The sequence below is a fragment of the Quercus lobata genome, chromosome 8 (assembly GCF_001633185.2).
Source record: "Quercus lobata isolate SW786 chromosome 8, ValleyOak3.0 Primary Assembly, whole genome shotgun sequence".
Lineage (NCBI taxonomy): Eukaryota > Viridiplantae > Streptophyta > Magnoliopsida > Fagales > Fagaceae > Quercus > Quercus lobata.
In genome coordinates, this window is record NC_044911.1 from 34,314,171 (window position 1) to 34,328,473 (window position 14,303).

At 32.4% G+C, this 14,303-nt stretch overlaps 1 protein-coding gene and 1 non-coding gene across 3 annotated transcripts; one reads left to right on the top strand and one right to left on the bottom strand.

The window, feature by feature from the left end:
• Positions 1–7,269: 7,269 nt before the first annotated feature.
• On the bottom strand, positions 7,270–7,351 carry TRNAS-CGA. Its single transcript has one exon. It is a non-coding gene; the product is annotated as a tRNA-Ser (tRNA).
• Positions 7,352–7,486: 135 nt separating this feature from the next.
• LOC115958029 (BTB/POZ domain-containing protein At3g22104) lies at positions 7,487–11,493 on the top strand. 2 transcript variants are annotated; one of them, XM_031076391.1, is made up of 3 exons: positions 7,487–8,276; positions 9,425–10,534; positions 10,802–11,493. In XM_031076391.1, the coding sequence occupies exons 1-3, from the start codon at positions 8,214–8,216 to the stop codon at positions 11,255–11,257; spliced, it is 1,629 nt and encodes a 542-aa protein (XP_030932251.1). In that variant the 5' UTR covers positions 7,487–8,213; the 3' UTR covers positions 11,258–11,493. The 2 variants fall into 2 exon arrangements, with proteins under 2 accessions (XP_030932251.1, XP_030932252.1); XM_031076392.1 differs by lacking the exon at positions 7,487–8,276 and adding an exon at positions 8,767–9,233.
• The last annotated feature ends 2,810 nt before the right edge of the window (positions 11,494–14,303 follow it).

Below are 14,303 nucleotides of genomic sequence, written 5' to 3' on the forward strand. Positions count from 1 at the left end.
TGCCATCCCTAACAAGGCTGTTAAGGAAGTAATAGGAAAGCATTTGATAATTGTTTAGACTATATAAATGCTCAACAATGATGTACGAGATACTTATCTCTTCTTGTATACAACCCTTTAAATTTTAAAAGTCATAAAATGAATGAATCAATGTTGTGTTTGGATGAAGAAATTTATACTTACACAAATAATAAATTCATGGGGTTTTATATTCTCATCATTTAAATCCTATTAAATTAATACTAATTACACATTTACATTAGCTGAGAGGGGGAGGTAAATGGAGGTGGACGGGGAATAGAAGGTGGGATGGAGGCGGAAATGAAAACTTAGTAGATTTGGCTAAGTGATTGCTATCTATCTATCTATCTGCTATGTATATTTTGGCCATAAAATCTACTATTTATATGTAAATTTGGTATTTTAAATGTTGAAATTGTTTTATTTGCCTTTGAGATGTGTAAGATAAATGTAATCTATGCAGCTATATATGCAATAATGAATAAAATTAATATCAAGTTTTTCCATGTGTCGCAAGGCAGCACAGGTTAACTACTAGTGAAGGAAGAAAAAGAGAAATATGAGAGGGGAGAAATAGGGAGCACGAGAGAGTAGACGAAGAATTTGGGAAATAGTGTATGTACTAGTATTATTTCCGTGCAATGCACAACTTGACGAAGATTCACATGTAAGTTAAATTTTTTAAAAATAATTAAAACTAAATTATTAACTAAATCGTAATAATAAATTATAAACTAAGTAAATAATTTTAATAAAAATTTACTTTAAGTTCTAATTTTTTAGAGTTTAGAGTTTTATAAGTGTTTATCTATTTTTATATTTTAAAATTATCTTTGTGCTTTGTGTTAATTTCTAAATACAAGATGTGGTATGAGTTTGATCATTCCTATTTGGGCTATTCTTAATCCATACCCTAATTGCATGCAAATTTAGAAGCAAAAAACAGTAAGTAAGATGAATTTATTGAATTAAAATATAAACATAAGTTGCATCTTGGGAAAAAAAAGTGAGGTGTGGGATTTAAGTTTAGAAAATTTTGATGATAGACTTTTAGTTTTATTTAAGGCAAAAATGCAAAACTCACCTTTTAAATTTCATATGAATTCATTTTAGTCCTTAACTTTTCTTTCATTCAACTAAGTTATTTAAATTTCAAATATGTTCAATTAAAGTTTCTGTCTAATTCTGTTAAGTGCTTGCCGTTAAAGTTTCTAATTTTGTTTTTTTGTTTGTTTTCATTTTATTTTATTTTTAATTAAAAAAAAAAAAAAAAAAAAAAAAAAAAAAAAAAAAAAAAAAAAAAAAAAAAAAAAAAATATATGATTTTCTAGATCTACATAATTAAGAAACATGAATGGTAACCCAAACCAAGAAATGCCATTCTTCTTTACCTTCACCACCTTCTCTTCTATCTCCATCTCTTCCTCAACCCCACTTCATAATCAAACCTTAGTTCTCAACCCCTTCACTACCCCACAAAGCAGACCAAGGAGTTGGTGACCAACACTTTGAATTCGATCCTCATACTCATGAGCCTCCCTTCCTCCATCTCTTTGTTTTCGATTTTTGCAACTAGACTTTGATCAATTTGGAAGGTTTTATTTTGGAAGTTTTGACCAATGAAATTTTTTAAGATTAGTATGTTGTTGTATGCGTTTTTCTTATTTTGAAGTTTCGGTCATTGGAATAAGCTTATTGTTCTAATTGTCAATCAACGAATGTAAGATTCTATTACTTCTCCCATGGAGGAATGGCCTACTATTGATTTTTTTTAAGGATGCTACCAAGGCTATAGGATCTATGTGAATCTAAAATGTGCTTTGATTGAAAGCCTGAGTAATCGAATATTTTCGTCATTGAGAAATCATTGATTGAAAGTTGCAAATGTTGAGTAAAATAGATTCTTTGAATTCAAGTCATGAGAGGTTTATAGGGGTAGTGAGGGAGTTGATGAATAGAGTTTGGGTTTGAAGTTGGGCTAAGGAAGATCAACCTAATCCGTTCTTCTTCTTCTTATTCTTTTATATATAAAAAATTAATTATTATTATTATTTTTTTTTGGTTTTTTGAAATTTCAAAATTAGACACTTAATGGCAAGTAGTTAACGGAAGTAGATGAGAAGCCTTAATTGAACAAATTTGAAACTTAGAGGACTCAATTGAACGAAAGTAAAGTTAAAGGACTGAAATGAATTCAAGTGAAACTTAAAGGGTGGGTTTTGTATTTTTGCATTTATTTAAATTAAATAGTTGTTAAATGTTATCCCTTAATTTGAGAAAATATATCATAAAAAAATAATATAAAATTAATTTACTAATTAGTTATTCTTAAAATGTTGATAATAGACTTTTGATTGGAATAGAAGTCAGAAGGTTGATTATTATCCTTTAATTTGAGGAAATATATCCTAACATATAATATAAAATTAATTTACTAACTAGTGAAAGTAGCCACTTGGTGCAATTATGGCATCTAAGCCAAACTTTTATTAATTTAACAAAAACCTCTTCATGTTATCACAACATTACTTGATTGATGTTATTGCTTTAAAATATTTTGAATAATCCATATAACCTTCTCACATAGGAGCTTATAGCATTATCCGTGCATCACATGGGCTTAAGTTTAGAATTTTTTATAATAGACTTTTAGTTTGAATAGAATTTAAATTTGTTGAAATTTAAATGATAAAGTTTTACTTAAATTAAGCATTTGTTAAATATTATCCCTTAATTTGAGAAAATATCTCATTACAAATAATATAAAATTCATTTACTAATTAGTTGTTCTTAAAATGTTGATAATTGACTTTTAGTTGGAGTAGAAGTTAAAAGGTTGGTTTTTTTTTTTTTTAATTTTTTTTTAATTTTTAATTTTTTAAAGAAACAAAATGCAGGTTGTTGTTTGGGATTTAAGATTAATTTTTTTTATAATAGACTTTTAGTTTGAAACTAAATTTGTTAAAATATTTAAGTTTAGAAATTTTTGATAATAGACTTTTAGTTTGAATAAAATTTAAATTTATTGAAATTTAAATGTATAAAATTAATATGCTAACTAGTTCTTCTTAAAATATTGATAACGGACTTTTAGTTGGAGCAAAAGTCAAAGTGTGGGGTTTTTTTATATATAAAAAAAATGTGGGTTGTTGTTTGAGATTTAAGTTTAGAATTTTTTATAATATACTTTTATTTTGATTAGAATTTAAATTTGTTGAAATTTAAATGAAAAAATCTTACCTAAATTAAAAAATTATTAAATATTGTCTCTTACTTTTAGGAAATATACCCTAAAAAATGATATAAAATTAATTTACTAACTAGTGAAAGTAGCTACTTGTTGCAATTATGGCATTTAAGCCATACTTTTATTAATTTAACGAAAACCTCTTCATGTTATCTCAACATTATTTGATTGATGTTATTACTTTAAAATATTTTGAATAGTCTATATAATCTTCTCACATAGGAGCTTACAGCATTATTTGTGCATTATGCGGGTTTAGAATTTTCATAGACTTTTAGTTTTACCTAAATTAAACAGTTATTAAATATTATCCCTTAATTTGAGGAAATATATCATAACAAATGATATAAAATTAATTTACTAATTAGTTATTCTTAAAATGTTGACAATTGACTTTAAGTTGGAGTAGAAGTCAAAAGGTTGGTTTTGGTTTTTTTAAGAAAGAAAATGTGGGTTGTTGTTTGGGATTTAAGTTTAAAATTTTTTATAATATACTTTTAGTTTGAATATAATTTAAATTTGTTGAAATATATAAGTTTAGAAATTTTTGATAATAGACTTATAGTTTGAGTAGAATTTATTGTAAGGACACGATTTGGTGACGAACCTAAACAGTATTGGGTTCGTACGTAAAAGGCCCAGACAATATGATTTGTAGAGCGTGGGTGTAAAGAGCTAGATTAACTGTGGTATCTACCTCCAAGATTTTCTCTCAAGCCCATACCATGTTTTCCTTCTCTTTTGCTGGTGTAATCAACGTCTTTTCTTAAGTCCCTAGTGTTACTCTCTCTCCCTTTCTTCTTCCTTCTTTCTCTTCAGTTTTATGTGTGTTCTCCTTTTCTTTTTCGATCCCCTTCTTCATGTTCCTCTTTTAGTTTATATACTCCCCTGCGCGATCCATCTTCACCGAACACGTGTAGATTGTGCCCGGGGGATTTCTTTCTGTCCCATCTGGCGCCTCCTGGAACTTCCTATGGGCAGCTGTAAGGCTGCTTCCCTACTGCTCAGGTATCACCTCCACATTAATGCGGCCAGAGAGTTGGTTGATAGGTCATTAATGCGGAGGCAGCTATAGTTTCAGATATTTGTTGGCCTTATCTCTTTCATTTTTAGTCGGCTACTCTACCCCTTGAGATGACCTACTTCTGAGATCCGATCGTGGTGATACCACGTCCTGATCGTCTTCGGACGCGATCGTCCTCGGACGCGTACTGCCGAGGAGCATGGCGTCCTCGGACGGGTGCACGACCTCGGATGGGCCACTGGCCCAACAATCCTCAACCAATTCTGAATCCTATGGGCCTATCAACCGAATGATCCCCACATTTATATTTATTGAAGTTTAAATGTATAAAATTAATTTACTAATTAGTTGTTCAAAAAATATTGATAACAGACTTTTAGTTGGAGTAGAAGTCAAAGATTGGATTTTTTAAAATTTTTTTTTATATATATATATATATATAAAATGTGGGTTGTTGTTTGAGATTTAAGTTTAGAATTTTTTATAATAGACTTTTATTTTGACTAGAATTTAAATGATAAAGTTTTATCTAAATTGAACCATTATTAAATATTATCCCTTAATTTTAGGAAATATATCGTAAAAAATAATATAAAATTAATTTACAAATTAGTGAAAGTAGAGCGACTTGGAATTTGCAAACCCAAATTTTATCTAATATTTCTTTAAAAAGTTTTGATATTTCTTTTTACGACCCTCCTAAATAAGGAATTTTATGTGGCAAAATTTTAAATTTTATTGTGTCCAAGTATTGCCTACAAATCTTATATCCAACCACACCAAAATAGAGCGAACAAGTTTACAGTAAAGTCTCTGATGGTTGTATAAGAGATTTGGGGTTTAATCTCCGCCTACATCAAAAACTGATTGGTGTCTTGATCTGATGATAAAGAGCTATCATCAGGAGCGGATGCCATAGGTTGAAACTCTCTCTCTAAAAAAAAAAAAAAAAAGGTTTACAGTAAGGACCATAAAATTTAAGATTTTTAGTTTTTTAAAACTTTTTTCCATTCATTTATTTATTATTATTTTTTTATATAGATTTTCGTTAATGATTTTGACATTCTGGAATCCAAAATCCCCATATTATGTGTTGCAAGCCTTGCAAATAGGGGTGACAATTCGTGTTCGCATGTTGGGTTTGTGTCGTGTTAACTCATGAGTATCCTATTATATGGGCCAACACTAACCCAACATGTTTATTTAACAGGTCAAGATTCCTCAACCCTAACACAACCTATTTATTAAACAGATCAGTTGTGTCGACCTATTTATCAGATTTTATCAAAATGAAAAAAATAATAAATTTATGAAAAAAAAATAATAAATATTTTTAATATAAAGTTCAGAACTAAAGAGTAACTGTATCACAAATAATCATTCAAAACAAAAGCATATCTCAATATCACAAATAATCAATTACAATATGTCAAAGAAAATAAATCACAACAATTAATAAGTTTATATACCTAGGGATTGAAGGGTATACTGGTAAAATGTCATTTAATTGAACGGGTTAGATGGGTTAAATGAATTTCATAGGTTGAACATTAACTCAACTCATTTATTAAACAGGTCAATTGTGTCAACCCGAATATGATACGAACCTATTGAACCTCAACCCATAACCTGTTAATTTTGTGTCGTGTCGTATCAGGTTTGTGGGTCATGTCCAATTTTGCCACCCTTACTTGTAAGTTGTAAGTTCAACTCGTCCTGTATTCCTTTCCTTAAAAAGCAACTATGTACGTGATTTTTATTTCTACTTGTGTACATCACTTTAGATTTTAAAAGTATAAATATAAACAAGTCAAGCCAAATATTAAAAGTTCAGAAATAGTTTCATTTAATTTGATTCGAATACAAGTCAAGCATGAACTCATCACCAAACTAAATCAAATGTTTAAATTTAGTTCATTTTCTTGTCAAACAAGTTCGAAGTTCTTATTTTCTTCTCAAAAAAGAAAAAAGAAAAAAAAAAAAAAAGCCCAAACTTCTTCATGAGTTACTTAAGTAATGTATTCTTTCCCCATATATGGTAAACATTATGACTAAAATATTTTATCCATTCCACATCTATACTAATAATTAAAAAATATTTTCTAAACAAAAAATTAATAACTAAAATATTGTTAAAATTATTTAGTCATTTTTACCCCTTGCAAATCTATACTAATAATTAATAATTAAATTATAGTTAAAATGATATAATTTGAATTTATTAGATATAATAATTTTCATTTATAAAATTATAAAAATTAGATTCATCCATATTGAATTCTTAAAAATTATAGACAATATTTACTACAAAATGAATTATTTTTATTATCAATAAATTACAAATAATAATATGATGTCATAAAAACTTATTTGCAAACGTAGAAATTCAATCTCAAGTTATATATAAACATATATTTACATATAAAAATATAATATGAAATATACTTAAATCAAACCTCATACTCACAAGCTTGTTTATAAACATATTATTATATTTAAACTTATCTATTTTAATAGTTGAGTTTAAAAATGAGCTTGAGCTTTACTCTTTGCTAAATAAGCAAATGTAAACATTTTTTTTTTCTTGAACCAAACCAAAGTTGTTTAGGAATAGCACAATTCATTTATAACCCTAACTAAAAAAGATATAATTTATAAGTTAGATTTTTTTTTAACAAAATTTTTAAAAAGAGAATGAATGAGAGACCTTTCATTACTAGAACAAACAAATTTAGAGTAAGTTTTTAGTTTTTCCAAATCAAAATTTTGAATCAAGAAATATAAGATCTAGATTGTAGTTTTTTTTTTTTTTTTTCCTTTTTATTTTAAGATTTTCTTCCTTTATTTTTTTCTCAAACTATCGAAAAAAAAAGGAAAAAAGAAAGAACGGAGGTTTAGTCCCCGAAGGCGAAAAGCCTCATCATAATTTAATACCAAAAACAAGGAGAGAAAAACTCAAGAAAGACCAACAACGGGACGTCGACAGCAGGATTCGAACCTGTGCAGGCAAAGCCCAACAGATTTCGAGTCTGTCTCCTTAACCACTCGGACATATCGACCCGCTGGTTTCGCTCTGACGAAAACATAATTATTTGAGAACATTCCAATGAGTTGGGAATAAACAGGTTCCTCTTCCAACATGATCCATTGTTGGGCAAAGAGATGGATCTATCAATGGGACCAGCACCCACTGAAATAGTTGGTCCAAAAACCACTCTTAAAAAAAGCCATATGGGCATTTCAGTCATTATGCCTAAATTTTTAGAGAGAGAGAGAGAGAGAAATATAATGGGATAGTGGGTGCACAACTAAAGAGACTTGCAGCGATGAACATGGAATAAGAGGAGGGAAGCCAGGAAGAAAGAAAGCTTGATTCTTAAGCTTCAAAGAAAATCACAAATATACACAATAAACTATTGCTTATTTTTCTCTAAGTAAGATATATGTATATTTTTATGGGAATGTCAGATAGAGCTTAGTGGTCACTAGTCTCTCACACACACACACACTCCAACTGTTTTTTCTTTTCTGATATATTAATTCAACAAGTCTTATATTATATATCTTGCTTCTCTGTCTTATTATCCACCTTGTTGCTTTTTTATTTTTTACACTCTTTCTGAGTCTTTGTCTCTGTATCCCAGTTGAGAACCACATTGCTCTCATGCACCAATTTGAGTAATACACTAATACCATAGTACCCACCTCTTTGCAGCAGCAAAGTCAGTTTATCTCTTTGTGTTTGTCTTCTTTCTCATCTCAGAATATGTCTCTGTCTGCACCTCCTCACTTCCCATTTGGCCACCTCACGTCTCTGTCTCTATTGGGTTGTTAAAGTTTTTTTTCTTTTCTTTTCTTTTCTTTCGGATGCAACTTCCAAAAAAGGAATCTTGATTTGAGTTGGGCTTTTCTTATATTATAATGGAAATTTGCTGTGATCTTGAAGTGGATGTCAATGGGGAAGAGACTTTCATGGTGGACAAGGTACTTCTCATGCTCTACTTCTCCATTTCTTTGTTTTCAAAATATTTATTTTTTTTCTGCTAATTATCACTGTAAAATGTCATGTTTACTGATGACTCCCAAGTCCCAACTTTTGTTCTATTTAGTTTGGTTAGCTATGCTTCAACTGAGTTTCATCTGTGTAATTGCTTCTTCTACATGTAATTCCCAACGCTATTCACATATGTGCTGATCTGAGTTTTTTCTTGTTTTTGTGGTAACATGTTCTGATTTTGTTTTAACTGTAGAATTATAGCCAATTATATCATTTTTTTTTTTCCTTTTGTTGATTATTATGCGTGTGTCAAAGGCAGAATTTATGCCTTTTTTTTTGGGTCATGAGGTTTACAGTTCCCTGATTCATACGTTCCCTTGCAATTTGTTTTTTTTTTTTTTGTTGTTGTTTTTTTTCCCTTATCCTTCACGGTGTCCTCCTCAATGCCTTAAATGATTATAAATGTCTCTTCCGTCCACCATTAAATTTGCACCTAATAAAGCAGTGATGTGGGGCATAGGTTCATAGCTTTTCTTCATGTATTATGGCTGCTTGTTATCAAGTTAACGACAGGGTATTCTGTATTGCTTGTTTTCTCATTTAATGCTTTTGTATGGGTCTGAAATGTTCGCACCTTTATTTGTTTTATTCACTCCTTTTAAGAAGACAAAGGGTTGCTTTCCTAGCATTTATTACTTCTTTTTATCCCTTCTTTTGCTGGGGCAATTAGAAGGCATCTTTTACCTGTTGTCCTTAAAAATTTATTATCTCCAACGATCTCTCCGAGCTCTTTTGCAGGTGTTTGATGTAGAATCTTCCTTTTAATCTCACTTTTTTGTTTTAAAATCATTCAATGAGTCCACTCTTTTGGTTGGTTTACTTAAAGTATTGTGAAAGGTTTCGTTGTTAAATGATTGATGGTTGTCCTTATTATATCTCCTAAGGTACATGTTAGTCAGTTTGAACCTGCTATACTTTGTTTTAATTTCTTTTAGTTTTTTTTTCAGTGATAAATATTCTGTATCTTTTATGGGAGGGCATTGGTGTTGGCTAGTTCTTTTATTCAAGAATTGTATTAATTTTTCTTACATGTTGATATTTCTGATTTAACTCTATTCCCTGATGGCCTTTGCAGAAAATTATTACTTCATATTCGGGTAGATTGAGCAAATTGTTTGGTAAGACAAAAGGTACCACGAGAAATCTTAAAGTGATTTTCCATGACTTTCCTGGAGGAGCAGAGAGTTTTGAGCTCATGTCTAGGTTCTGTTACAACAATGGCAAGACTCAAATAAGTCCTTACAATATATGCCTCCTGCATTGTGCTGCCCAATTCATGGAAATGAACAATTCCATCTCTGGAACCCATAATTTATTAGAACAAACAGATAAATCACTTAAAGAGATCAACTATTGGACATGGTCTGAGCTTTTGATTGCTTTGAAGCAATGTCAGGATCTTCTTCCAGATGTGAATTCTTCAGTCATACTTCAGAAATGCTTGGATTCTCTTGTTGGCAGGCTGGCTTTGACTAATGAAGCAAGTCCATGTCCATCTACTTCTTCCCCGGACAGCTCTGGGTTTCGGTTTTCTTGCGACACTAAAAGCACTGAGAGTGTAAAGACCAGCTCCTCTCGAGCAACTTGGTGGTATGAAGATCTTTTTATTCTGAGTCCTAATCTGGTTGAAATGTTGGTGAAATCAATGGTCGAACGAAAATTTAACCATGTTATCATTAGTAGGTTCCTCTTTTATTATCATAAGTCAAAGTTTTATACCGCCACATCTGATGAGAAGCGAAAAATTCTAGAAACTGTGATTGATATGCTTTATACTCTTGATTGGAGCTCTGTTTCTTACAAGAGTTTATTTGGGATTCTTCGAGTTTCTATGAGTTTGAACATAAACAAAAGCAGCAAGAATAAATTGGAGAGTATGATTGGTTCACAGTTGGATCAAGCAACATTAGATAATCTGCTTGTTCCTTCTCCCTATGGGATTAATTACTTATACGATGTGAATCTTGTCCTGAGATTTCTGAAAGCATTTCTAAATGGAAGAAGCAGTCAATTATCTGCTATACGATTGAGGAAAGTTGCAAGCCTGATGGATTTGTATATGGCAGAAGTAGCCCCAGATCCTTGTTTAAAACCTTCAAAGTTCCAGGCTATAGCCATGGCCCTGCCTGATTCAGCTAGGGACTCTTGTGACGAACTTTACCGAGCTATGGACATGTATCTAGAGGTAGTACTTGATCTCAAAAACTTCTTAGGGTTGTAAATTATGTAGCTTTTTATAGTGTATCATTCTTTAAGTACTATCATAATATTAGATAGTGAGTTTAATAATTTTCTCGTGCATGTTTTTATAAGTGTTAATTTGACATAGGAACATATATACAACCATTGAATTCAAGTTGGATCCAATAGCTTATAAACTTGATTTTTTTTTTTTTTTTAAATTCAACCCTTTCTTATCGGGTGTGTTTGGATTAAATCTATTTTTTCATAGGTACATGCAGGATTGCCAGATGAAGAAAAGTTAAAGATATGTTGTGCATTGAATTATGAGAAGCTCTCAGCTGAAATTTACATACACCTTTCTCAGAACACAAAATTTCCATCAAAAGCTACTGTCCAAGGTGTTGTTTCTCAGCAGTACAAACTCAAAAGCTTACTCGAAGGAACAAACATTTCTCAACAGGACACTGATTTGTCCTGTACTTCGATTGAAATTAGAAGCAAGGGAAAGAAAGATGAAACCAGTGAACAAGTTGTGCTTTATGCTGGGAAACTTGATGTTATATCCGATAATGAGAAACTCAAATCACATTTGCAAGGAATGCAATGGAGGGTTATGGAATTGGAAAAAGTTTGTAGAAAAATGCAAACGCAGATGGCAAAGATCATGAAATCAAGAGTATCAAGCCATGGTCATTCAAGATCCTTGCCCAGGCTTTGTTCATGATGCAACTTTTGCATAATATTGTATTTCTGATGTAATTTATATTTGTATAGCAAGGGGAATGTTTTTTCTTTTGGGGGTGTTTTAACACTTTTTCTTTCTTTTCTACAAAGCTAAATTTGGGGAGAGTAGTTTCTTTTACAGAGATTGAGATCATGTTGTACAGTCACAGGAAAAGAAAGAATAGTGAATTTTTTTCATGAATGTTATATGACAATTCTCTGTAATGTTGTGAGAGAGATTTCAAGGTGAAGTCCTTTTCATTGTAATTTTGAGGTGGTCTTTGTTGTTAAGTCCTTTTCCATGTGACACGGATATGGAGGCAACTATAGTCTGTAGTGCAAGTTGTCAAATGGTCTGCATGAATAGCACACGGAATAATTCGAAAGCTATGCATCTTTATGGTAATCAAATTTATGATAAAACACTATCAAAAAGAAAATTCATGAGTAAACTACCCACGCTTAATTAATTGTAGAAATGATCCCCTTTGCCTATTTACTAGCATCAATCAGTGAATTTGCTTCATTAAAAAGTGTTCTTAGAATAACATTTTTTTACTTCTATTTCAATTTTGTGTTAATGCTAAGTTTTTGATATACTGATAGTTGGGGCTGAGAGATGTGAAAACTGAATAACTCAGTTTGGAACACTAGAAGATATCAACCACCTGGCTCTGGCGTGTTAATGCTAAGTTGATTTGTCATAGGTTTTCAACAATCAGTCAACTAATAGATCAAAACAAAAAATTAAAAATGGCAATTTGATAATGTGGTCAATGTAGCAGTTGACTTGTCCTGGAAAAAAAAATTGAAGAGCAATTAAGTAGCAAACATCATGATGGGGATCTCCAACCACTCCTGAATATAGCCTACAAACCGAGATCAACAATTATACTGATTCTTATTCCCTTTATGAACCAATGAATTCTAGCATATTGCTACCAATCAAACAACAAAATCCAGCTATACATCAAAGAAAATTCATTGATTAGGTGAATTATAAGGTTGTCCAAGCAATAATAAGTTATGTATTAAAAAATAAGGTCCAGATAACAATTTTTTTTAGGACATTGATTAATGGACTATTTTAGAAAAGTTTTAATATCATTTTTTACAGAAATATAAAAAATTGTCAAAAAAATCAATTATTTTTTTCTTTTACCATAAAAAGTTTCTAAAAATATTTTCTAAACCAATAACTTAATACATCCGTTAATTTTTCTTTATTTATTTATTTATTTTTTTTTTATAAAAAAAAGTGTAAATATAGTTGGAGGAATTAGAAAGAAACAGAACAGCCCTACTTCCCTTTCACTTGTTTTGTCTTGCTCCACTTTGAGTAACAAAATGACCTGCAATAGTAAGGCCAATGTACAGAAGCACCACAAAGTAGGGCAACTCTTGACCTTAATACACGCAAATGTTCACCATGACCATCTAACACCCCATGTACCCCTTAACCCCACAGGAAGCAAGCATTAAGAATTTTATAAGTGTGACCTTTAATCATGGAAACCTGACAAATAATGCATTTGGTGTACCTCGAATTCCTCATTTCCTCTTAAACATGGCATTCACATTATGTTTTCTAAATGTATCACTTCTTTAAACGAATATTCGCACCGACTATGTCACAAAAGAAGCCGGTGCCATGGCCCATGTACAGCCCACGCTTTGTGCGGGGCCAATATATGTTTAAACATTTTTTCACCATTCATTTTAGAGATAATAAAAGTGTTATGAAAATGGTTTTTCAAATCACAACGTACTATATTAATAATTTTTAAAAAATAGAAAAAATATTGTCTAAGGTAATATGTCGCGATAGGTGAGTGAGAAATGCAATTATTTGTCTCATTTTTGCAATCTCGTAACATTGTCTTTTTTATTTTTGAAAAAAGAGCTCGTAAGTATGGTCAAGTGCCATCTAGAAGTAAGAGCACCCACAGCAGGTGTGGTAAATGTGCTAAATGTCAAATATTTGGCACATTTACTACATCAAACACAAAAATGATGCTTTATGAGATGTGCCAAATCTCAAAATTTATACCACATAGCTACAGTACCGTTGCAAATTTGCAACGGTACGGACAAATGTGGTAAAATTTTTTATTGTTTTATATTCTTTTTCTCTCTCCTCTCCCTTCATTTTTTTTCTTTTCTCTTCTCTCTCAGTCTCCGGCTCCTCTCCTCTCAAGCCTCACTCTGTCTCTCCGTCTTCCACTCCCTGTTTCTCTCGGCGCCGTCGCCCAGCTCGACCTCGGCGCCTCCGTGCTCACCAAGACGCTGACGTTCGACGCTGACGTTCGCCGCCGCGTTCTCCGCCTTCGGAGATCCGATCCCGTGGCTCATCGCGCTCGCTTTCTTCTTCACTCTCGCTTTCAACACGATCGGGTGGACCGATTGGGCCAAGGTGGCGATCGTGCCTGGGTTGGTGTCGTTGATTGTTGGGGTGATTTGTAATGGGGTCCGGCGTGGGGCTGTGGTTGTTTGGGGTGATTTTGTAATGGGTTTGTGTTGTTGATTGTTTGGGTCGTGGTGGTGCAGTGGCGGCAATCGTGCCTGGGTTTGTGTCGTTGATTGTTTGGGTCGTGGTGGTGCAGTGGCGGCGATCGTGCTTGGGTTTGTGTCGTTGATTGTTTGGGTCATGGTGGTGCAGTGGCGGCGATCGTGCCTAGGTTGGTGTCGTTGATTGTTGGGGTGATTTGTATGGGGTCCGGCGTGGGGCCGTGGTTGTTTGGGGTGATTTTGTAATGGGTTTGTGTCGTTGATTATTTGGGTTGTGGTGGTGCAGTGGCGGCGATCGTGCCTGGGTTTGTGTCGTTGATTGTTTGGGTCGTGGTGGTGCAGTGGCGGCGATCGTGCCTGGGTTGGTGTCGTTGATTGTTGGGGTGATTTGTAATGGGGTCCGACGTGGGGCCGTGGTTGTTTGGGGTGATTTTGTAATGGGTTTGTGTCGTTGATTGTTTGGGTCGTGGTGGTGCAGTGGCGGCGTGGGGCTGTGGTTGTGGCTGGGTATTGATCAATCAAAGTGGTGGTGGTTGTGT

Excerpts from the sequence above, each read along its gene's own strand:
- LOC115958029 (XM_031076391.1), top strand. The coding sequence starts at position 8,214 with ATGGAAATTTGCTGTGATCTTGAAGTGGATGTCAATGGGGAAGAGACT. Across the intron at positions 8,277-9,424 it reads AGACTTTCATGGTGGACAAG|AAAATTATTACTTCATATTC; the intron begins GTACTTCTCATG and ends TGGCCTTTGCAG. Across the intron at positions 10,535-10,801 it reads CTATGGACATGTATCTAGAG|GTACATGCAGGATTGCCAGA; the intron begins GTAGTACTTGAT and ends ATTTTTTCATAG.